At 39.9% G+C, this 22,285-nt stretch overlaps 1 protein-coding gene and 1 long non-coding RNA gene across 7 annotated transcripts; one reads left to right on the top strand and one right to left on the bottom strand.

Moving 5' to 3' along the window:
* Positions 1-524: 524 nt before the first annotated feature.
* Positions 525-5,782, bottom strand: LOC123349109. 3 transcript variants are annotated; one of them, XR_006573379.1, is made up of 4 exons: positions 5,352-5,782; positions 4,169-4,250; positions 1,842-2,021; positions 525-836 (listed from the first exon to the last, which is right to left on the bottom strand). It is a non-coding gene; the product is annotated as an uncharacterized LOC123349109 (long non-coding RNA). The 3 variants fall into 3 exon arrangements; XR_006573380.1 differs by lacking the exons at positions 4,169-4,250; positions 5,352-5,782 and adding an exon at positions 2,387-2,470; XR_006573381.1 differs by lacking the exons at positions 4,169-4,250; positions 5,352-5,782 and adding an exon at positions 2,327-2,380.
* C14H16orf78 (chromosome 14 C16orf78 homolog) lies at positions 2,463-21,634 on the top strand. 4 transcript variants are annotated; one of them, XM_044986853.1, is made up of 6 exons: positions 2,539-2,667; positions 9,387-9,551; positions 9,890-10,036; positions 12,998-13,148; positions 19,767-20,163; positions 20,788-21,633. In XM_044986853.1, exons 2-6 carry the CDS (start codon positions 9,447-9,449, stop codon positions 20,933-20,935), a joined length of 948 nt encoding a protein of 315 aa, XP_044842788.1. In that variant the 5' UTR covers positions 2,539-2,667; positions 9,387-9,446; the 3' UTR covers positions 20,936-21,633. The 4 variants fall into 4 exon arrangements, with proteins under 4 accessions (XP_044842791.1, XP_044842790.1, XP_044842788.1 ...); XM_044986856.1 differs by lacking the exons at positions 2,539-2,667; positions 9,387-9,551 and adding an exon at positions 2,463-2,534 and having other exon boundaries at positions 20,788-21,634; XM_044986855.1 differs by lacking the exon at positions 9,387-9,551 and having other exon boundaries at positions 2,533-2,667; positions 20,788-21,634.
* Positions 21,635-22,285: the final 651 nt, after the last annotated feature.

The raw sequence follows: 22,285 nt of genomic DNA, 5'->3' as shown, positions 1-22,285 counted from the left end.
GTCTCTCTAATATCCTGGGACTGACAAGGCTACAATTGCACTATGTACAATGTTAGCCAAACATTTTCAATTTCAACACCAAACTAAGGTTCAAGCCAGTTCTTTAACTGAATGAGTTAATCCTTTCCACATCATTTATCTGAAAGAGAAGGATTCTGCAATTCCATGACAAAGAAGGGAAACATAGTGCACTGGTTAAAGCCCAAGATTGAGAACTGGGAGACTCTGCTATGCCATAGACTCCAAATATGAATTTAAGCAAGTAATTTAACCCATCTGTCTTAATTTACTCACTGGCACAATGGAAACACTTGCACGACTCATTTGTGATGCTTAATTAAATGTCTGCAAAGTGCCTTGAAATCCTTGGAAGGAAGGTTTTACAGAATGGCTATGGCTTGTCATTCTAAAGGACAAACATTGTGGCATTTATGGCTCATATAGTCATTGACTAAGCTCATCCTTCCCATTTTTAAAGTTTTAACTAAGCAATGTTTAATGAAATTTGCTAGACTAACGGCTTGTGTTGTCTCTGCTGGTAATGCAAAACCAAACTGTTGTAAGTACGGTACCCTGAAGGCAGACATTAGGAGTTTCTCTGTTGAATCCAGCAGAGAAGTTTCTTGCATCTCTGTTGAATGCCATCATGCTGTGATTAGTTAATCATTAAGTACATGGTGCTTTTAATTAACTGCCAACTCTGCTTGGGCATCTGTTCTAAGAATCACATCCGATCATGCTTTTCCCACTCTGTGGTTATGGAGCTCTTCAATAATACAATTGTTGCTCCGTTCTTCATCTCTCCCTGCTGCAAGAGATCTCATGCCCACAGGACACTGCAAGGAATTAAAATGTAAATTAGTAGTAGTGGATGGGAAAAATACTAAATAAAAAATTTTAAAAGTTCTTGAATAAATGGTAAGAGAAAAATATTTTTTAAAAGCCAGTTTAGACTTTGGAGACGTTCAAATTTTTGCTGGTGGAAAATAAAGGAACAATACTTTCATATTTTACTCCCATTACACAGTTTTTGTAAATACTATACAATTTTTTAAAATTAGGGAAAATTTTCTCTGTTTTTCAAAGACGACTGATCACAAATATAACTCAACCTCTGAGCCATTGCACTAGACTCAAAGAAAGGAAGGAATGTATGGGGCACATGCACACACCCACCCAGTTTACGCCACATGGTTTAGCTGGATTCAGCAACCACACTTCTCTAGCAGCTGAAGCTACATCTTCGCACACTTCACTGTTTTAAAAACAGCACGTTTTGAGGATATATTTAAAAATGAGCTGATAACAAACAACACAACAAACCTGGTGTAAACACCTAGGGGAATGATATGAATAAGAAGGGGTGTTTTTTTTTTAAAGAAAGCACATATTGTTTTAAAGGTAACATGAAAACTGCAATACTTGGAGAATGAAAAAGGCTTGGGAAAGATAACGTGATACGGAGACTTTCACTGCTACTGTAGATCTGGTTCATAGCTGACTCCAACTAGTAGTGTAAAAGCTGGCTGTGGCTATTTGACAGCATTTCAGAAATGGATGAGGGGGTCAGTCCATTTTCTTGTGGGCAGGCATCCAGATTACAGCTGGTCCTTAATGGAAGTCTCAAGGGACCAAGGATTTGGGGGCACATAAATCAAACTTCACTGCTCTCCCCTAGAAATGGTGGGCCAGATTCAGGTGGTGCAAAAGCAACAGAAACTGCCCCCATCTCCGTTGCTGAGGGATTCCTGCAGTGTGGTGTTATGGCTAGTGAGAGAATCAGGGCACTGCAGCTGCCCCCCATACTGTCCTACTCCGTCCAGCTCAGGGTTGGTACACACCAGCTCGGAATTGGGTCTGATAAGAGGTGTAATTCCATTAAGCACCCACTTTCTCCAGCACTGAGCTTGGCCCATGGAAAAGGCTCACAGGTAAAGTGGCCGCTGCTGCTTCTCCCCATATTGTACATATTCCATGGTTTATCAAAAGGCAAGACACACGTCAGTATGGCATCTCCAGCACTAAGAACAGAAGGAAGAGGAAACATTATTAAGCTTTAAGAGATTTTGAAGGAGTGGAGTTTTGCTAGGTACATCTATTGTAACGTCTAGTAAGACACTATAGCGCACCCATAGCAAGTGTATAGCTAGTAGGCATGAGACCATTTGGTTACTGTGATTTAAATGACTGTAGCTAGAGCTATTTTTACATAAATAACTCCATTAGAACAGAAGGTCAAAGTATTCTCTCTCTCTTTTTTTTAAATTGTGTTTAAAATGTGTGAAGGTGTTCCATTTTATAAAGAAAAGAAGTGTTTCGGAATTACATAGCAAACATGGTTTTCTCATTGTTTCCTGTCTGAACTGTATCAGGACACAGCACTTACATAAACTGAGTTCAAGGTGTTTATTGGAACAGATAGTTTTCTGATGACATCATAAGAACACTGTCACTTAGGCAACTGAAAGTGTTACTATAGTAACGACATCTTTTACAGCTCTGCTATTGAAGGACACTGACCGAGATGTTAAAACGTGAGCTGTAGATTTGCTAGTTAAATGTTTGCTGATACTGAGCAAGCAGAAGCAACAAGCTTATTTCAGATATACGGGGTAGCAAACCACTTTCGACCTTCCTGAGAGTTTGAAAATGGGCATCCTTGTATGGGTAATGCAGCTTTGCTTTCAAAAACCGTAATGTTCTTAGAATATTCCAGGACACCTAGCAATGGCATTAAACAATACCGCAAGCTGAGATAGGCCTAAGTCCTGACATTTCCCCCAGTGCAAGGCTGTTAGGATCTGGGGGATTGCTTTAGAACAGGGGTTGGCAACCTTTCAGAAGTGGTGTGCTGAGTCTTCATTTATTCACTCTAATGTAAGGTTTCGCAAGCCAGTAATACATTGTAACGTTTTTAGAAGGTCTCTTTCTATAAGTCTATAATATATAACTAAACTATTATTGTATGTAAAGTAAATTAGGTTTTTAAAATGTTTAAGGAGCTTCATTTAAAATTAAATAAAAATGCAGAGCCCCCTGGACCGGTGGCCAGGACCCAGGCAGTGTGAGTGCCACTGAAAATCAGCTCACGTGCCGCCTTCAGCACACGTGCCATAGGTTGCCTACCCCTGCTTTAGAAAAAAAAAACAGCTGCTACATGTGCAGGTTGTGAGAGCTGGAATTTTGATTCTCTCATAGCTAGGGAGAGCCCATTGGTATGTGAGGACAGAAATTTGCATTCAGCTTGGTTCCACTCGGGGCAGTGCTTTGAAAAAGAAGGGTGCTTGACTTCAGCTGGCTGTGAAGAGTTGTGGAGATGTAAAAGAGGGCATAGGAGTGAAGCTTCTGTTTTTTGTCGTCAGCAGTGCTGTCCAGACTGGGATTGGGTGAAACCCTCCAGTTCCACACTGCTTATAGTTTAATTAAGAAGAACCAGGTCTGGGGCAAATGTATTTACGCTTCTTACTAGGTCCAGTCAAACCTTGAAATGTAAAAAAAACCCTGAGACTGAAGCCACTGAGTTTTACACCACCCCCTTCCGCCTGCCGGACAACCAAATCATTTGCTAATATTTACTATTCTAATTAGGCTGGTTAGCTGTGTAACCCATATGGTATTGTTTCTGTTACCTGACTGACTTATCAACTAGCCAACACAGCATGAATCACAGAGTTTTTACAATCAAGTACACAGTCAGTCAGCTCTCCTTTGGTAAGCATCCAAGCACAAAATTTGCCATTTCTGGATATTTGTGCTAATAAAGCTTGAGCGCTCAAATATTAGAGGGAAATATACAGGAAAGGGTCATGAACACAGTCAGATGAAAATTCACTCTTGAATCTGAATAAACGTTGGCAGACTATTTTTCTTTAAAATGCTATTGCGCTATAAGCTAGTGTTGTGGGTGGTCTACAGGTCACAGCGTATGGCTATTAAGAATTGGGGGTGAACTATGCAGAGTAATTCATGGAAGTCTTGTTAATGGCAATGTGGTAGGGTTATTCTGAGGCCAGTTGAATTAAATTGTGTAGTAAAAATAGAATGTGAGTGTGAATGTAAAAGGTGAAGGATAAAATTCTTCACAGTGAATCTGCTGCCACATTTTGCACTAATTAGCCCACTTGCTGGCCGTCTCAGCAGAGCGGTTAGAACCAAATTACACACTTACCTCTGGAGGTGGTCTCTCAACAACAGGACAATGAGATGCAATGGCAAGCAGCAATGTTATAAGACGACTGTGTTGTACCTTCCTGGGGAGAATGAAAAACTTCCATTTCCAGGGCTGTAAATCCAGAACCCATTTAGCCACATTGATCTGAAAGAACTTCTTTTTTTAAACGTATCCTACTAGGTGTTTCACAGGGCTCAGGCCATTTTCTTTTTTTTGCAATAAAAAGAGATTCAGGCCAATGCTAATATTCATTTCTCTGTATTACACTGTGAATTTCCTATTGGCAGTGCAGTGCCTTCCTCAGCAGAAATGTACAACTACCCCATCATCTGTAAGAACAGAGATGTAGAAAAGGCCAATTACCTTTTGAAGACAAGGAAATTACTTGCTTATAATTGAGTTCTCTGAATATGGTGTCCGCTATTAGAGCCACACTCATCCTCCAACCACCCCATGAGAGCTGGGGTTTTATTCCTATTTAAGTTATAATTATAATAATTAGTCTGAAAAGGATCTGGGAGTTGGGGGCTATGATATACCATATAGACCCCGCAGGGCATATTTTTGTACTAACTCACTATGACCAGTTCTAAACTTTACCATTTACTCTAGTTATTCAGTACCCAAGGTCACACCAGCTGACCCACGGGCATGAATCCTTAGAGGCTCTCACCTTCAGAGAACTACAATTAAAAGGTAAATAATTCCCTAGCTGCCCTCTCTGGGAAGCAATGAGATAAGTCAGGGAATGGGATCCAACCACATCCTCATTACTATTCTAGTAACTTGACTAATTGCAATGGTTACAATTTACCAAAACAAAAATGCAGGAGAAGTTACAGTTGATTTAGAATTGGACTGGGCAAGACTCAGCCTTCAGTTAACTGGGGGTGAGGCCAAGTGTGTGGGTGGGGGGGTGTCACTCAGACTCCAAGCAAATCTAAAGGGCCACACCCTGAGAAATCAAATTAATCACCACTTCAAGGTTTGTAAAATTCATGCACTGAAACTAGGTCACAGCCTTATCCATAATAGAGCCCATTTGTTTGGATCTTTCATAATACGTTGTATTGATTCAATAATGATTTTCAGCTTCAAAGTATTTGAAAGAAAGCTTAAGTTAAAGGGCTTCTAGACAATTTTAGAGTCGGTTAGCAGTTATCTAAACTGCAGTTCCTACCTTAAAATGTTCTTTAAAATGACATCATGATCTGGGACAACAGATTCCAAGGAATTTGCCCCCACCTGAATTTCCAGAATGGGATCAGCCTCAAGCTTTGCAAACCATTGGAGCAATAGCTTTCAAGTGCATAGTAACGGAGCGCGTGTGATGGGGTCAGAGCTAAAAATAGTTCACTAGAGTCCTGAGATAGTTAGAGCATCACTCTTAGTGGCAGTAAAATAGTGTTGCTCAAATTTCAAAAATATTCACTTTGTGACTGGAATTTTACAGGAGAAATTAATTTCACCTGCAAATCAGAGACCTACACCAACATTTGTGCCAATAAAATTAAATCCATTATGTCATGCGTCAGCAATACATTCCATTGATTGCATGGACAAAATTAGAGGCTGGATGAAGACCCTTTAGAAAAGGTGGCTTTTCAAATCTAGATTAGAAAACATAAGACAGAAGAAGATTCTGGTTTCTAGATATAAAATATCCAGAATATATATGATGTCTTCTAGAAAACCAGAGTTTGGTACATGTTGGCATACGGCCATTATGATGCAATATGTCAAGTTTCTATGAGGACGCCATAGTACACATTGACACTATGCTTCCAGGATATCTCAAGAATTGTAATTCTTGGATTAACTGAGCACAGTGAATGCCGTGCAACACATAAAACACAAACACCCAAAAACAAAGCTATAGGAGTCTTCTTGTTTTGCCTAGAAAATGATGAATGCTGATACTTTATCCTGAAGGTAACCTGAAGTCCTGGGAGCAGCAGGTCTGGCATCCTCAGCTTGGTTCCCAGCTGCACCCAGTCCTTCTACCCACAAGACACAATTAAGTACAATAGGTAATCTTTGCTCTGAAGCAGGTTCGCAAAATGAATTCTTTTATTCCCACCCAGGGTTAATATCACATGAGGGAGCAATAGGGAGAAGTCTGCACTGTTATTGCCTGAGCTATATGTTTGCTGGAGATAAATATACTTCAATTTCTAATGTTGCTGGTTCTGAAACATCCCACTGTTTTTCTAAATTAAATTATAGGGGCACTACCATACTAACAACCAGGCACATTAACCACAGAAGCAACATTTCAGACTATTTTAATGTCCTTGTGCTATGGAATTTGGGGGTCGGGAGGGGAAGCAATAATTTCAGACATTGGTGTCTTAATTTGGACACTTAAGTGCTGATATGAATGTACAGTCTTGGGATTTGGGTATGTGATAGGCTTTCTGGGGCTCAGACCCTGTGCAGAGATGCAGAGCTATTCTGAGGACTCACCCTGGTAGCCAGATCAGCTGAGTCTGTCAACTTTAACAGGGCCATTAAGCTTTTCCCACAGGTCCACTGACCCATGGCCCTGTGGGTGACACCATTTATGGGAGAAGACTCCTTAGTCTTTACCCTTTTGACAGAATCCTAAGGGTGCAGGCTCAACACATTGTTCCTTCACTGCCTATTAGAGGGTAAAGGTTGTTTCATTACCAGACAGTCTAAGACTCAAATGGTCTAATTAATTAACAGGCAAATTTATTAAGGTGCCAAGTACTTGATTTGTGCTCATGCCCACAAATTGTCAATAACATGTCTAAATGGCCGTTTGAGAGTAATAGTATGGTAATTGTGTGTAAAATTGTAACTGCATCTTCAGGGGTTCTCAAATGTGGCTTTTACAGTAGAGTTTTATAAATCAAAAAACATTCCAGGAGAACATATTCATACTGAAGTTTCCCTATGGTAAGTTTCCCCAGGATGATCTATTCTTGTATTTAAATGTCACCTCAGCCAAAGCTACAGAAATTCATGTCCAGATCCTCTCACTCATACTGCCTAGAAAAACCTATACCAGCTGATATTATGAAATACTGAGCTCCTCAGACAATGTGATTAAATTCTCATTCAATAACAAATACATTACCTAATCTCTTGGAATGGTATCTAGCACATCCTATAATCGTAAAAGACCACAAGTCTCTCCATTAAGCCTGCTTTCAGACCACTGCATCACCAACCATTAGTTAATTTCCTCATCCAATAGTTTTAATGTAGGCCGGTTGCTATCGATATCCACCTCCCAGTGGAAACACTTTTCTTTGAGTACCCTGTTTCATCAAGCTATTAGATGTCCTAAAATCCCTTGGAGTCCTAGATTAGTGAATTTGAACTTTTTTTGTATTTTCGTTTTGACTTTCACCTTTGTGAGAGATGTTGGTAGGTGAATGATTTCTCTGCAGTTTCCAAAGATTTATTGGTTTAATTTAATGCAGCTCTGAAAACAGACTCAGACTCCTTCCTTTCCTAGAACAGTTACCATCTGTGAACACTACTAAAGCTCCTACCTTTACCTTGTTACCTACAATCCCTCATCTCTCGCCTTTCGCCCCCCTCCCTGTATAAAAACCAAAACCACACTCATTATAATCAATCTATAGCTATGAATTCAACACTGCAGGGTAGAAGGTTACAAGTTTGTAGGACTAGCTAAGGAGATATCTTTCCTGTACTTCTTCATTACAATCACAAAAGAGACTAAGCTCTAGTGGTTAGAGCAGGTGACTGGGTGTTCCAGGATCCACCACTGCCTCACTTTGTGGCCTTTCACAGATCACTTAACCTCCCAGTCTCTCATTCTCAGGAGTACTACTTAGCTAGCTCACTGGGATATTTTGGAACAAATTAGAGTTTATGAAGCTCCATAAAAAAAGTGACGTGCAAACACAGTGAGCATCACACATTGGAACCTAGTCATGGGCCCAGGCTGGATCTGGATTAGTCTGGGAGTGTTTAGATCTGAGGTTTTGGTTCAGGCTGTTTTCCACAGAAAACAATACAACCTCTCCCCTCCCCCCAGCACACATACACACCTTTTTCAAGGAATACATCATGCAGTAGGGGCTAATTTCTCTATACTTGCCAATGAGAGTTCATTTCTGACGTAACAGATTCTCAAGCTTGGGTTTTGGTCCCAGCATCAACATTTGAAATCTGCACCTGGAATCTTGGCATTCATAGCCAACTGTGTATGTTCAGCTGTTTGGCTAAGTACCTGATCTGTCCATGTAAGTGCCTAGATGTGCAATTTTTAAAACCTCTCTGAAAATGGACCCTAAAAATGAGAAAATTGCCTATTTATCACAGCCAATGGACAAATTTATCTTGTAACCTTGTGGACACAAGCTATAGGAAAGAAAGCATATACACCGCTACCTCGATATAATGCCACCCGATATAACACGAATTTGGATATAAAGCGGTAAAGCAGTGCTCGGGGTGGGGGGGACTGCGCACTCTGGCGGATCAAACCAAGTTCAATATAACACGGTTTCACCTATAATGCGGTAAGATTTTTTAGCTCCCAAGGACAGTGTTATATCGAGGGAGAGGTGTATGTAATATCCCCATGGTTGGAGGTGATATTCTTATGCCAAAAAGGTGATTTCTGGTAATTCAGCTACATGGAGGGAGAAAATGCTTCTAATTTTGTGTATACATTAGGGAAAAATGTTTTCCAGACTGGCAATGGTCCAGCAAGAGACGAGAGGTAAGAGAAAGGAGCCACAGTATTATTTTGAAAAAGCTTTTACGATCACATAAACACACTGAGGTCTTTTATAGTACCTCAAGTTTGCAGTCTGTAAAACACACACTAGGAGCCTTTATTAAACAACAGTCAGTGTTGTTCCATAAAATATTCCCTTGTTTAAAATACTCTATTTTAATTGCCTTCAGTTTTTATATCAGTACCAATCAGATGAAGATGAGTACATTACAAAATTCCAATTGGGTAAGCGAGCTTTGCTCTTTTACTGAGGTCACTGTCCATTTAATGTTTTCATTCTGGTTGCCAGGACATCATTCCAAGGCATTATGCAAGAAAACCCACATTACTACCTCACAGTTCTGTAACCACATTCTGCATCCTCATTAACATGGGCCAGCAGTAGGTGCCTTTACATAGAATTGCTGAGTTTATGATAGAATGTAGGGCAATCATGTAAGCCATTTGCAGTTAATCTCTTTGCACTGGCAGGCCCAATTACTTCTGAAAGCACACTAGGGGGCTCCCCCCTCCCCGCCTGCAAGATAAAAAATGGCTGACACAAGCTGGAAGGCCATGGATAGTGGTGTTATGGACTGGCTGGACAACAAAAGAGCTAAGACCTTGAGGGTCTCCAATGACAGGGAGTCATTTCAGGTATGGAGAAAGAAAATAAGATACTTATTTCCCTTAAATGTCCAGGCAGTTTGTGGTACAAATCTGTAACAAAAAAACGTTAATGGAGATCTCTCTCTAAATAAGAGCCATGTGAAAATGGCGGCAGTTCAACAACAATATTCTTATTCTCCTAGACACCTAAGAAAGCTATTGTGGATTTCTTACCTCTATGAAATAAGATAAAAGATTTAACTTCTCCAGTGAGTCAGATAATTTTGCAATGGTTCAACTCTTCCCCCTACATGTACATAGACCACTGACATAATTGTAGAAAACTAACTTGTTAAGGGTTGTGCAATTTCTCTCTTGTCATTCAGCTGAAAAGGATTCGAAGATCACTTGAGACTATGAAGAGCATGAAAGATAATCTGATGAAGCAGGAAGAAAGAAAAGTGAAAAGATGGCTAGCAAAACAAGCTGAATTATCACCATCAGCATCGTCGTCATATAAGAACTTATACAAGGTAATGAACGGCTTTTCCAAGGGATACCATGCAATACATAAAAACCATATAATAAAACAAGACTTGTGGTTTCTATAAGAGTAGCTCTGCATGCTGCAGATGTAAGCAGATCATGCTGGTCAGGCAAGCCAGGGGATGAGAGTTCATGGCTGGGGATAGTGGGAGAACTTAAGTCTTGCTCCACCCTCCAAAAATTCTATCCTACCATGGCAACTTGAGTAGCCACCAATAATCCTTTGGGCCAGACCCTCGGCTGCTGTAAATTGTCATAGCTCCATTGACGTAATTTGTTTCAATAACCCTGTGACAATTGGCACCTGCTGCTCATCTGCCCCTCCTCATATGACCACACTTGAGGATTTCACCAATTTCCAAATACATGGAAATTACATGAGCATGCCTCCAAATTCATGGATTCTAAAACACTGCAAAAACAACCATGTTTGGAGAAAGCAAACACTAGTGAATTTTGGCTTCCCATAAACTTGGCTTGGACATGAATTTCTGGCAGTTGTCTCTAGTTTTGGCATTACACTGCAACAGAGGAATGTTTCAAGTTTTACTGTATCACCACTACCACTTGGCAGAAAAAGAAAGACCCGGACCCAGAAGATATTTGCAAATGTTAAAAAGAAAAACAAAACACACCCCTTTTACTGGTGGGTGTTGCTCATTTATCAGTGACTGAGGGTGCAGCTGGGGCTGCACTGGGTCACGAAGATTTATAAGGTATTTTGTTGTTTTGTGGAGGGGACCTGGAGGAGTTATTTGTGTGTGTCTACAGTTTATTGGCTGTACTTTGGTAGCATTTGTGGGTTTTAATGTGAGTAAGGCACCTGGAGGATAAGACAGTTGCATGAAAACTGGATCTAAATTAACACACCCCTCAGACATTTGGAGACTTTCATGAGAAGAAAGGTTGGAGAAGAAGATTTTAGAAAGCAAAACCTATCATTATCCTAGCTTCACCATCGACAAATAGTGGGGGTATGGAAGGTTATTAAAATATACCAATTAAAATAAATTGACACTTCCTTCTCTTCCATACCCCTAACATTCCACCCCCAACTGTAAATGGGTCCATCCTTCTTGGGAAAGAGTTAAACAGCTACATTTTCCCCTTTTTTGGCCACTTCATTCCAATTTGTGGGTTGGATTTCATCTGGCTCTAGAGTTTCTCACACTTCAGATCCTAGTGTCCTTAAGTAGTAGCTCGGCATCCCTTGGAAACCATTTCTGGCATCTGTCTCCTATACTCTCTTGTGAACACAGAGGCAAAGAACTTTGTTGTTGTTGTTATATGTCTACTCACTTTCTGTTAATGAAAGGAAGAACATGCCAATAAGTTACATAGCTTTTAAGGGCCTATTTATTCTGCTATTCAATTTAAAATGCATACTAATAGGGATTCTACATCTGTTACACTTATGTTTATCTTAGTTGATATTGGCAAGTTTAAGCACAGTCACTGTACCAGATTGTATATATTATAGATACACACTGTATAAATTATATGACCATCTAAACCAGCCCCATTTGCTAGCTGTGTCTACCTGGGATGAGTTTTTATTGAGAATAAAACAAGTAGCCTACTCAGGAGCAGACTATCCCCAGTCCTGAAAAAATTAAACCTACTGCGGGACTGTCCAACCTTTGCCCCACACAAGGCTGCACCATCATTATAAACATACTGCTAGATAACACTATATTAAATTGGAGTTCAGGTTGAGTACATATCAGCAAGTTAAGAGTAAAAGCTATAGGGATGTTGTAATTATCTAACAAACCAAGCATAAGAAACCCAGGTAAAGTTAAACTTAAAACAAAAATCCAAACATCTTACAGAGTGGAAATGTACAGTGTAGGCACCCAACCAACCTTATTTCTGCCCTGTAGTGACACCATGCAATAGCCATACAGATATGATTAGTACATAATAGGATCAGTTTAGGGGATGAGGCAGCTTTTCTTCTTTTGCTACTGGCAGTAGCAACAGTGGGAGGGGCTGATCATCCAAAAAGAAGGCATCTTTGCTGGTCACCAGCCATTGGCGTCACTCCAACTGAGAACAATAGGAGATGGTAGACATTTTGAAAGAGAGGAATTCTTCATGGAAATCCATGAAGAAGAAAATTATGTCAGCCTCTGCAGAAAAAAAATCTTTCGATTATTAAGAATTATGGCAAAATCCTTAAAAAAAACACCTTAAAATGTTGCCTGTGCACAAGATCTTAGTGAGTTTTAACTGTATGGGAGTTTTGAAGGTTCTGCATTAGACAACTATTAAGACCATTAGAAACAAAAAATGGTCTGACACACAGTGCTAAATTTCTTAAAGGAACCATTTTACATTAATTTTAAATTATAAACTAAATTCACTCTATGCTCAAGAGTAAGTGCTGTAATTTGTGGTAGGAAACACTGTAATCTTCACACTTAAAAAGAATGGTTGAGAATCCCTGCTTTCAATGCAGAATTCAACCCTCCCTTAAGTAAGGACCAGCTCTTCTGTAATATAATTTTTAAAAGTAGATTACACCCCTCTAAAATGTGCTTCTACTTGAGATTCCTCCTTCATAGGTAAAGGTGAACTATTTTTTGTTTGTGTTCACCAGCAATTAAAACATGGTTATCACTCAGATTCCACTGTAATGAAGATACAAATAGAGAAGATAACATATGTTGCATCCCTGCTTTGTCCTGAACCTACAGCTACAGACGGGCCAATAATTTGGCCAGTCATTCAGCATCTCTGATCTACACCCGTGTGCTTGATAGAATTCAAAAATTGTTCCCAATTTACTTTTTAATTCCTTTGAACAGCAGTGTCCAAAGTGTACTGTGTTGGGTTTGTAACTCCATGCTCTCCTGAAACACAACCACCTTTAAAAAAAAAAAAACAAGAAAAAAAACCTACTTGCACCAGCAATTAATATGAATAATAAATATTTATTTTACAAGATACCATCCAGTGAAGTGACCCAAGAGGCAAACCAAGAAGTGCAACAAGTCTCTGAGAGAGGCTCCGCTGAAACTCCCTGGAGCCAGTTTGGTGACCATTTGCCCAACTTTGTCAGCTTTCTGCGCCAACCAACAAAAAGACCAGGTTGTGGTAGGGAAGAGAACATTCATGCCTTTATGAGGCTTGATTTACTTTCCAGGTTTTAAGCAGCATAATCAGTTTTTCTTATTGTAATAATTGGAGTTTCTCCGACTCCGCTAAGAACAGAACTCCCTCTCTACTTTATTGATGTAGCCCTGTAAATGATTCTTTTCAAAATGCTTCCCTCAACAGTAAAATATTAAATGACAGGAAGAAGAAAAACTAAGTATAATTAAGAGAAAATGTCAATGAAATAGAGCTGGTGACAGGATGATTTCCTGCTGATAAGCAAATGGCAAAGTGAGGAGGCATTTAGTGGAAATTATATTTTATATATACATATTCTGTGACTTAAATTACTATTCTGGCTACTGATTATCATCCAGACCATAACAGACAGGTGCAGCAAAGCCAAAGCTGTAAGTCCTCGTCAAAGAGAAAAACAACATTTTCATTGTCTTTGAAAATAAGCTTCCTTGATACACTAGCCAATGAGAAATCTTTCCCCCTAAATGTAGTGCTTTACTATTATGAATAAAGAGGCTAATGGGTTTAAATCACAGTAGTTAAGAGTCTAAACATCAAGCAACTGATGTGGCAAATCCCAATTGCGTGTGTTCTAAAGTCTGAAGGGAGAGACAGACATCAAGACGACAGGTGCCCGAGGCCTTGTCTACATGGTGAAGTCGACGTATCACAGACTGAATGACTAACCTATTAACTATATTTTGGAAAAATCAGTCTTTATACAACATTCCCAAATAACTGAAGCAGCATGGACCTGAACTCTTCTCAAATCCATTTTTTCCTTCTAAATTTGTTTCTACTTTTTTGCCCTGGAGTTTTACTGAAAATTATGAGGTCTTCTTTTCACATGTTGTTTGGATGCCCCGTTTATTATGCAATACACTTAAGCATCTCTGAAAGCCGAGTTTGTCACAAACTCATTTTATTCACCACCTATCACCACACTCCATGCTCTTCTTGTTAACTCCGCCTTGTACAGAACCTTCCGCATTCTTATAAAGAGCTGTTCAGTATATAGCCAGTTTATCTACAGATATGTCCCAATATGAACACATTGTGTTCTCTCTCTTTTACTGGATGTACCCACCTATGAGTACAGTACAAAATGCTGCAGGTCCCTTTATGAAACCTTCCATTCAAACCCAGTAAAGGAACTCCTGGTATATTGCTCACCCTCGCTTAAGCCAATTCTCTTAGAGGGTCTTATCCTGCAAGGTGATAAGTGCTCTCAATTCTCACAGGCGTCAAACACCAATTTTGTGTGTTCCAATATCTGAATGGAGAAAAGATATTACAGTGATAGCACCTTGCAGGATTGAGCCCTTAGTGCACATATTCAAATCCCATTCACAATGGAACCAACTGGATTCAAAAAAGATTTACAAGCAAGCCGCACCCTCTTCATCTGACCTTCTTTTGTGCACTTGTAACTTCATTCATGCTTATATCTGCACATACGCTTTTCAAGCAGTAACACCAGCGAGTGCAGTAGAAATATTTAACACCTTCCTGCTGGGTTTGTCTATGCAGGTTTTCACACTTGCATTTTTCAGCTGCTTGTGGGTGATTGCACCCACAACACAGGTCATTTCTGAAAACTGGCCCAGAGTGTCCAGCCTATTACTAGGGAACTGAGTTATCTTCTACGGGCTTTTTATTGGGCAATATTATTTTATGTTTTCATCAACCACCCAGGAGGTGATGCATAGTCACCATCATGGTCAAGCTGGCCGAGGATGTCTAAATCTGAGGGATAGCCAAGTCACAGGAAGAGCATACCAAACAGCAATGGGGCCTGTTAAGACAGGAACTGTATGCTGTAAGCAACAGGCTGAAACTCTATTGAAAATACACATTACCGCTTTAAGGAGTGGAACTAAACAGAACTTCTGCGGGGGTGGGAGGGCTGATAAAAGCAACAATAAACATCTAATGATTGATGGTAGGTGGCAAATTGAGAGCTTACAGCATAATATCAAGGGGGGGTGAGTTCATGCAGATATTGGATGAATATATAGTGGGACTGAGTAGTGTACAGTAGGGTGATAATAGTGCTTCTCAGTGCTCCAGCATCTAGACCCTGTATTTGGTTCAGATAGTTAGAGTTTAGAAGAGTGTTTAAAATATTAGGGAAAATACAAAGAAAGGCAACAAAAGTAACAGAAGAATTATAGAATAAGAGACATGAGGAGAGACTGCAGGAACTAACTTATATGGTCTCAAAAAGAGAAGACTCAGGGGAGCTTGATCATAGTCTATAAATACCTCCAAGACAGTAATATAAATGAAGGAAGGGAATTCTTCAGTCTCAGAAGATAACAGGACAAGGAGCAATGGCCTGAAGCTAAGGAAGGAAAAGTGTAAGACAGATTATAGTGAAGAGTTCTTATCTCCGGCCTCAGCCTCAGTGGATGAATTCACTGTGGTAGGGAGCAATTGTTCTCTATCGACAGAAATGCACCTTCCCCCACACGTCACTCGATTTGTCCAGGGAGGGAATAATCACTGCAAAATCCTCTCCGACTTTACCCGTTGCCAGGAGTGAACAGCCCCACCAACGTGTCAGGTGTGACATGTTGACTAATTTTTCTCCAGATGTGCAATCAAATATCTGATTTTTAATAAGAACTACATAAAGAATGAAGACATTGTACACAGTAGGATTGCCATATGGAAATGTGTTAACACAGCATCACGAATTCTAGCAGAGAGGTAGCATTGTCTCCAAATAGAGGTACACCCTGTCCCCCCCTCCCCCACACACTTAGATTTCTCTCCTCCTTCTAACAGTATTATTTCAAAGGATATTTTTGCACCTTCTGCAAACAGTGAATAAGATCCAACCCACATACTTACCCAGTGCACTCAGTGGTTTGCCTTCCATACATCTGCTTGATTCAACAGGGAATGAAAACTAAGGGGAGCTGCTCCAAATGAAACTCCTGTCGCAAGAGTGCTCATTTGCTATCTATTTCAGGGATAGGAACTCATTTGCTATCTAATCATTTGCTATCTAATCCAGGGATAGGAACAATGAGAATATGTCCCACCGCCTTACATTAGTTATAATTTTACAAGGGAAAGTTCTTTGACATACAACCAGCCCTTTGTCCTGGGAAAAGCCTAGATGAGAAGGATTCTTTTTATGTGCACTACAGATCAAATATCACATTTCAGGCACTTGTGCCATCTTCTTGTCTTTCATCCTCTCTGACATTTGCAATGGAGGCAGCCTACAAGTCCTGTGCATTTAAGAGGAAATATCTACAGACTTAGAAAAGCACCTGTGTCCATCAGAGACAGAATGAGACCTGCAGGATTGATGAGAGATGACTGCAGAGATCATGATGGTGACCTGAAATGGTGCGGCTGTCTACTGAAGACGGGGCTGGAGGCAGATTAACACATCAATCCAGAGAGGTGGAGCTGAGATACAGAAAACCACAATGAGGCAGTGGATCACTATTGATATTCTGCAAAGGTTCCAGATCACTAGAGTAAAGCAAATGTAAGTTAAACCCTTAGAACCCCAAAGAAGTCCCCAGGGTTCAAAGTTGTGGGATGGTAGACAAACTCACTCAGCTCCTCTCTCTCTCTCTCTCTCTTTGCCATCAGAAAAGCACCCTCCCTTTTTCTAATGAGACCCTTCTAGCTTGCCGGAGTCTATACAGATACTTTAAAAGCCCATCATCATATTCCCCGCTTGCCTCACCTCAGTCTCCGGCCCAAACTCTTCATTCTGCTCAGGTTGCAAGGTGCTGTTCCTTTTCAGTTATCCTGCTGACACTATTGGTGGGAGGAAGATGGGATTTTAAGTAGACAAACTGGAATTTGATCCGGACATTGGGGGTAATACCAATGTGAAAAAATGGCCTGGAATCTTTTATTGACAAATGGTTTCCATTTCATCCAAAACTCTACCTGCAGGATCATGGTGCCAGCTAGCCTCAGCTAACACACAGCTCAGTGTCGGTTCAGAGATCAAGCTGCCACCTAAGAGATCATCATTGTTTCAAACTGTACCAAGGTCTTCCAGGTGTGCACTACCCAGGCCTGATCCTGCTCACATCGAGGACTGGCTAGATTATAGCTGAAAGTGGTTTTGTTGCAGGCTGTCATTTGTACTGCTCTAGATTTGCACTTTGTCTGAAGTCTGATTTCTTGCTTTATGTTTGGAAATTTGGTACAACATATTCCACTTTGAGGCCTCAACCAAAAAAATCATTGGAATTGTTAAACAATTATTATTTTTTTAAAAATACCAGCCAAACTGGTTAAGTTATAATAGTCTAAAATTAAAAAAATATGGCCAGACATTTCATATTTGGGTGCTCAGCACCTCTGAAAATCAGTCTTCTTATTGAGGTGCACATGGATTCAGGTGTCCAAGTTTATAGGCAGCCACGTTTGAAATTGTCAACCTATTTGTTTTAGACTCACTGCCTTGTAAAACTTAAACAGCTAAACATTCCATTTAGTAAGCAATTAATCTACAGAATGATCTAATTCAGTTTCTTTTAAAAAAGATCCTAAACCATTGAGATGATGCAGTAAAAAAAAGATTTATGCAATATATTTTGTCTACCAGTTTTAAAAGGTGTTTCTATGGTTAGTATGCCCCAATAAATTATTGCATGACAGAGCTGAACCGCTGTAAGACAGCGGTGGGTTATTTTTTTAATGTTCTCTAATCACATATTTACCAAACAGAGCACCATTGTCCCAAATGGGGCTCCTGGCTAATATACTAATAAGATATGGCTCAAATCTGGAGCTAACATATATTTGATTGAGAGTCCAGACATCTTTGTATATACACATTTTTTAAAACAAATAAAACACTGTATTTGTGTGTTGCCTATAGACTGGAATGTCTTCTGGACAAATAAGATTAATTTTTAAAAACTCCCTATGTTCAGTATTTAACCTGAAAGACATGTAGCCATTTTGGTTCCTTAGGAAAACAACATACATGTTTCATAACTTTAAAATAATGTTGTCTAATGAAATACTAGGAAATAGGACAACATTAGACAAGTATACAGTCCCAGTCTGAGACAGGTTTCAACTAAGTCTGGCATTTGCACTGGAAAGGCTCTTGCAAATTAGGTAACTGCTCATTTAACTCCCTGATTTGCATACAGAATGTTCACAGCTGGTAGGAAAAGATGGCCCCAATGTTTTTCCCAAAGCTAACTTCTATGCTCCCCTTAACTTTATGAACCATGGGCTTTATCCTGAAGACTTCCCTCAGGCAAAGAGTTCCACTAATGTCAATGGGACTACTTGTGTGACTAAAGTCTTCTTGCATAAATAACTTTTACAAGATGAGCTCCTGTGAGAGTTCAGATGGCAACATTACCCTTAGCACTGAATTTGCTTCTGTAGCTTTCATTGTTTTCCTACCACAAAGGATATTTTAGAAGGCAGAGCTTTGTATTTCATGTATTCTATATGAATCAGAGAAAAATCTCCCTCATGTTCAACCTAATATAATATTATAATTTAGAAAAACATACTGTTCTTATTTACAAACTAACAGGTAATAGTGGTTACCACTAAAACCTCAGCATTTGCTATCGGATACCATAGCTTGTCAAACTTAGAACAGTAAATAAACAGTGATAATTCTGATATTTTTAACAGCAACCAATGTACACAGTTCTCTTTGAATTAGCAACAACAAAAAGCAGATTTTTTTTAAATGGAAAACATTTACTTGATATTAGAGTTTTTTGGCGGTTTCATCCTTAAGCAGCTCCATTCCCAAGTAGTACAGATCCAGAAGACCAGGTTCAAAACTGATGCAAAACTAGATTCTCTATTGGCTTGTCTACACTTACCATAACTTCGACGTACGGTGATCGATGCATCGGTAATCAATTTAGCGGGCCTAGTGAAGACCCACTAAATCAACCACCGATCACTCTCCCATCTACTACTGTACTCCACCTGAACAAGAAGCGCAAGGGGAGTTGACAGGAGAGTGTCTCCAGTCGACACAGCATAGTGCGGACCCCACGGTAAGTAGATCTAAGCTACGTCGACTTCAGCTACGTTATTCACGTAGCTGAAGTTACGCAACTTAGATCGATCTCCCCACCCCCCATAGTGTAGACAAGGCCTTAGTCAATTTCATCCTGGAGATGGCATGCTTCAAACCTCCAGACTTGTATTTTATTTTCAAAATATTTTATAATAGTCAACAGGCATCTATTGCCAAGAAATCTGTACTTCTACAGCTCTACACAGCAATTAACATATAACAATTGTCTCAAAATGGACAATATTTGTTGAGCAATAAAAGAGAAAGGATGGGTCAGTGGTTAGAGTGCTAATCTAGGACTGAGGAGCCTTGGTTTCAATTCCTTGCTCCACAACACACTTTCTGTGTGACCTGGGGTGCATCATATAGTCTTTCTATGCCTCAATTCCTCACCTGTAAAATGGAGATAATCTTACTTCCCTACCTCACAAGGGTGTTGTAAGGATGAATACATCAAAGATTGTTAGGTGCTCAGCTACTATGGTAATAGGGCCCATATAAGCACCTTGAGTAGAGAGGGAGAAAAGACGTTTAATATTTCTGATGTTTTTCAGACAAGAAACACTCAAAGGATTTCACACCCTTCAGTGGAACTGACTTGTCCATGCAGACAGTATTTGCTAGAACTTCCTATGGCTCAAGAGGCAGCTTTTACAATCCTCACCCAACTGCCAGTGTCTCCAAGAAGGATATCAGTGCAAGACAACTTTACGTGGATAACAACAGTTTCTCCATGCAAGAGGCAATATCCATGTTTCCCTCCCTGCAAAAGCTATCGATAACAGGAGAGAAGTTCTCTTTTTCTAAACTTCATCTGCACGAAACAGCCTCTGGATCCCCAGCATCTGAAAGAAGGTTGAAGGGCTTGCTTGAAAGAGCTCGGGAAGAGGAAAAATTCAAACAAACAGTGACTCTGCCACAGATCAGACCTGAAGAATTTTTGAGCTGCAGGTTAGAAAATGTTTTGTGAAAATAGCAAAGAGAATTCCCCCATAGTTTACAGATATATGAAAATAGGTATAATGGGTACCATTAAGAAGTCACCCTCTCCCAACAACAGCTAGCATAATAACTGCATGCAGCATTATGTGCTAGCTTTTAGCAAATGACCTTTTAATGGTGACTAGTAATGTGCGTTGGTTCAAAATGATGATGAATGATAATGAGAAATACTTACTTCTTTTTAGAACCATTTGAAATATCCTTACTGCTAGACAGTGCAATCCAGGGAAATCTTTAAAACCAAGGCAAAAAATAACTTGTAGACATACAGAGTAACCATCTTTACCCTGCAAATCTGTAGTTTGCAAATTATTTCATTTGACTATGTATATATAAAAATAACAATACAGCTCAACATTTTGAAATACAAATAGCTAAAATCAGGAACTTAATACATGACCTGATTTTCAAAGGTGCTGAGCACTCAAGCTCCCATTGACTTCAAACCGTTTTTATTTAGTTTTCTAAAGGTAGATTTATGTGCCTATAGTTATACACCACATATGGAAATTTTGACCAAACTTTTGGGATACTTGCAAGATACTTTTGCTCTCTCTTTTTTCTTTTATCCAGATACCTACGTTTGTCACAGAGCAATATTAACACCTTGCTACAGCTGTGTAAGGAATCAGGCGTTCATATAGACATTCATCCCCATATGAAGGAATCTGAAATCGACATCAATACTGTTCTCTCTTCAAACCTCAGCAGGGCAGTGTAGAGCTTAAATTCCCTACCCTAAATTTTACTGTCATTAGTTCAGTTTGTAATTTTCTGAAGTTATGACAACAGCACATTAAATTAATTCCCATCTGTTGCTATCCTTTAAAGCTTCTCATGTTTTAATTTTTTTTAAAAAAAGAAGAGAAATCAACTTACACAGATTTTCAAAATGTTATGGTTAGTTAAAAAAAAAGACTAATTGGACTCAAAAGATGTTGTTTGAATAACCAAAATTAGATCCATTTATTGTAATATTGTATTTCACTGGCTCAGACTGGATTCCCCAATTGGTTGTTGTTAGATCTAACCCCCTTTTACTACACTCGAATCTCTGATCAGCACATTAATACCGTAATAAACAAAACTGTATTAGCAACATCAAGCTGGAAGAGGGAACCCTAAAGATAACTATACCAACCCAGTCATTGGCGTTACGCTACATCACACATTCACAAAGGCAGCGCAACATGCTTGTGCCCTGATCGGGAGCGGTGCTGAATAGCTTCAGCTCCCCTTTCTTTTACCCTCCGGATTTGGTCCTAATTATACAAGGAAACTAGTTTTTTTACAAAAAGTTTTTTTTTTTTAATTTTAACCTCCCTCTTCCTCATAAATGTGAGTTATAGTTCCTGGTATACAGTATGTTCAATCTGCTGCGTGCACACACACACACCACCCAAGAGTTTAAATTGTTGTATGTGAAATGTTTGTTAACATAGTAGATAAATACCTAAAGGAAATAAAATCATCTTCAACAAACCACACGGTGTGTGTCATAAGGACTGTATGCTGTTACCCTCCAAGGGCCCATTCCCGCTTTGTCTCCTACAGACTTTAACAGGAATCATGTATGTTCTGCATTTCCCAGGAGTAGGTCCCTATAGCTGTGCCAACCAATCACATATCAGCATTCCTAACTCCTAGTAACCCGTTTCCTGGTTTAGCCAGAGTGGCTGCTCTGCCCCTTTAGGTGCAGATAAAAACCCAACACTCCAGCAGGGGTGCCAGAATCTCTCCTGCCCCGCCTCTTCCCCCCAAAGCCCTGCCCCGTCTACTCCTCATCCTCTATCGCTGCTGTTCCCCTTCCACTCCCCCACCCGGATCATAAGGGACTCACCTGTGGAGCCGGGACTGGGAGCGGCCCTGGCTGAGTCGAGGCTGGCGCAGGTGACGACTCGGCGCATCCCCCACCCACAGTAACCAGACTTTGAGTGTCCAATCAGTAGATCTGACCAGACACTGTCAGGTCCCCTTTTCGACGAGATTTTCCAGTCAAAAACCGGGCACCTGGCCACCTTACTTTCTATATGAGATTGTTAGTCAATTAACACTTTTAACTGCATGTACT

Source organism: Mauremys mutica, chromosome 14 (genome assembly GCF_020497125.1).
Source record: "Mauremys mutica isolate MM-2020 ecotype Southern chromosome 14, ASM2049712v1, whole genome shotgun sequence".
Lineage (NCBI taxonomy): Eukaryota > Metazoa > Chordata > Testudines > Geoemydidae > Mauremys > Mauremys mutica.
The sequence above is the reverse complement of the archived record's forward strand: the minus strand, read 5'-3'. Positions and strand labels throughout refer to the sequence as shown.

Bases quoted from the DNA above. Each gene is read 5' to 3' on its own strand.
- C14H16orf78 (XM_044986853.1), top strand. From the start codon at position 9,447: ATGGCTGACACAAGCTGGAAGGCCATGGATAGTGGTGTTATGGACTGG. The intron at 10,037-12,997 runs GTAATGAACGGC...TTATTTTACAAG, and splicing joins CATATAAGAACTTATACAAG to ATACCATCCAGTGAAGTGAC. The intron at 13,149-19,766 runs GTAGGGAAGAGA...GATGTTTTTCAG, and splicing joins AACAAAAAGACCAGGTTGTG to ACAAGAAACACTCAAAGGAT.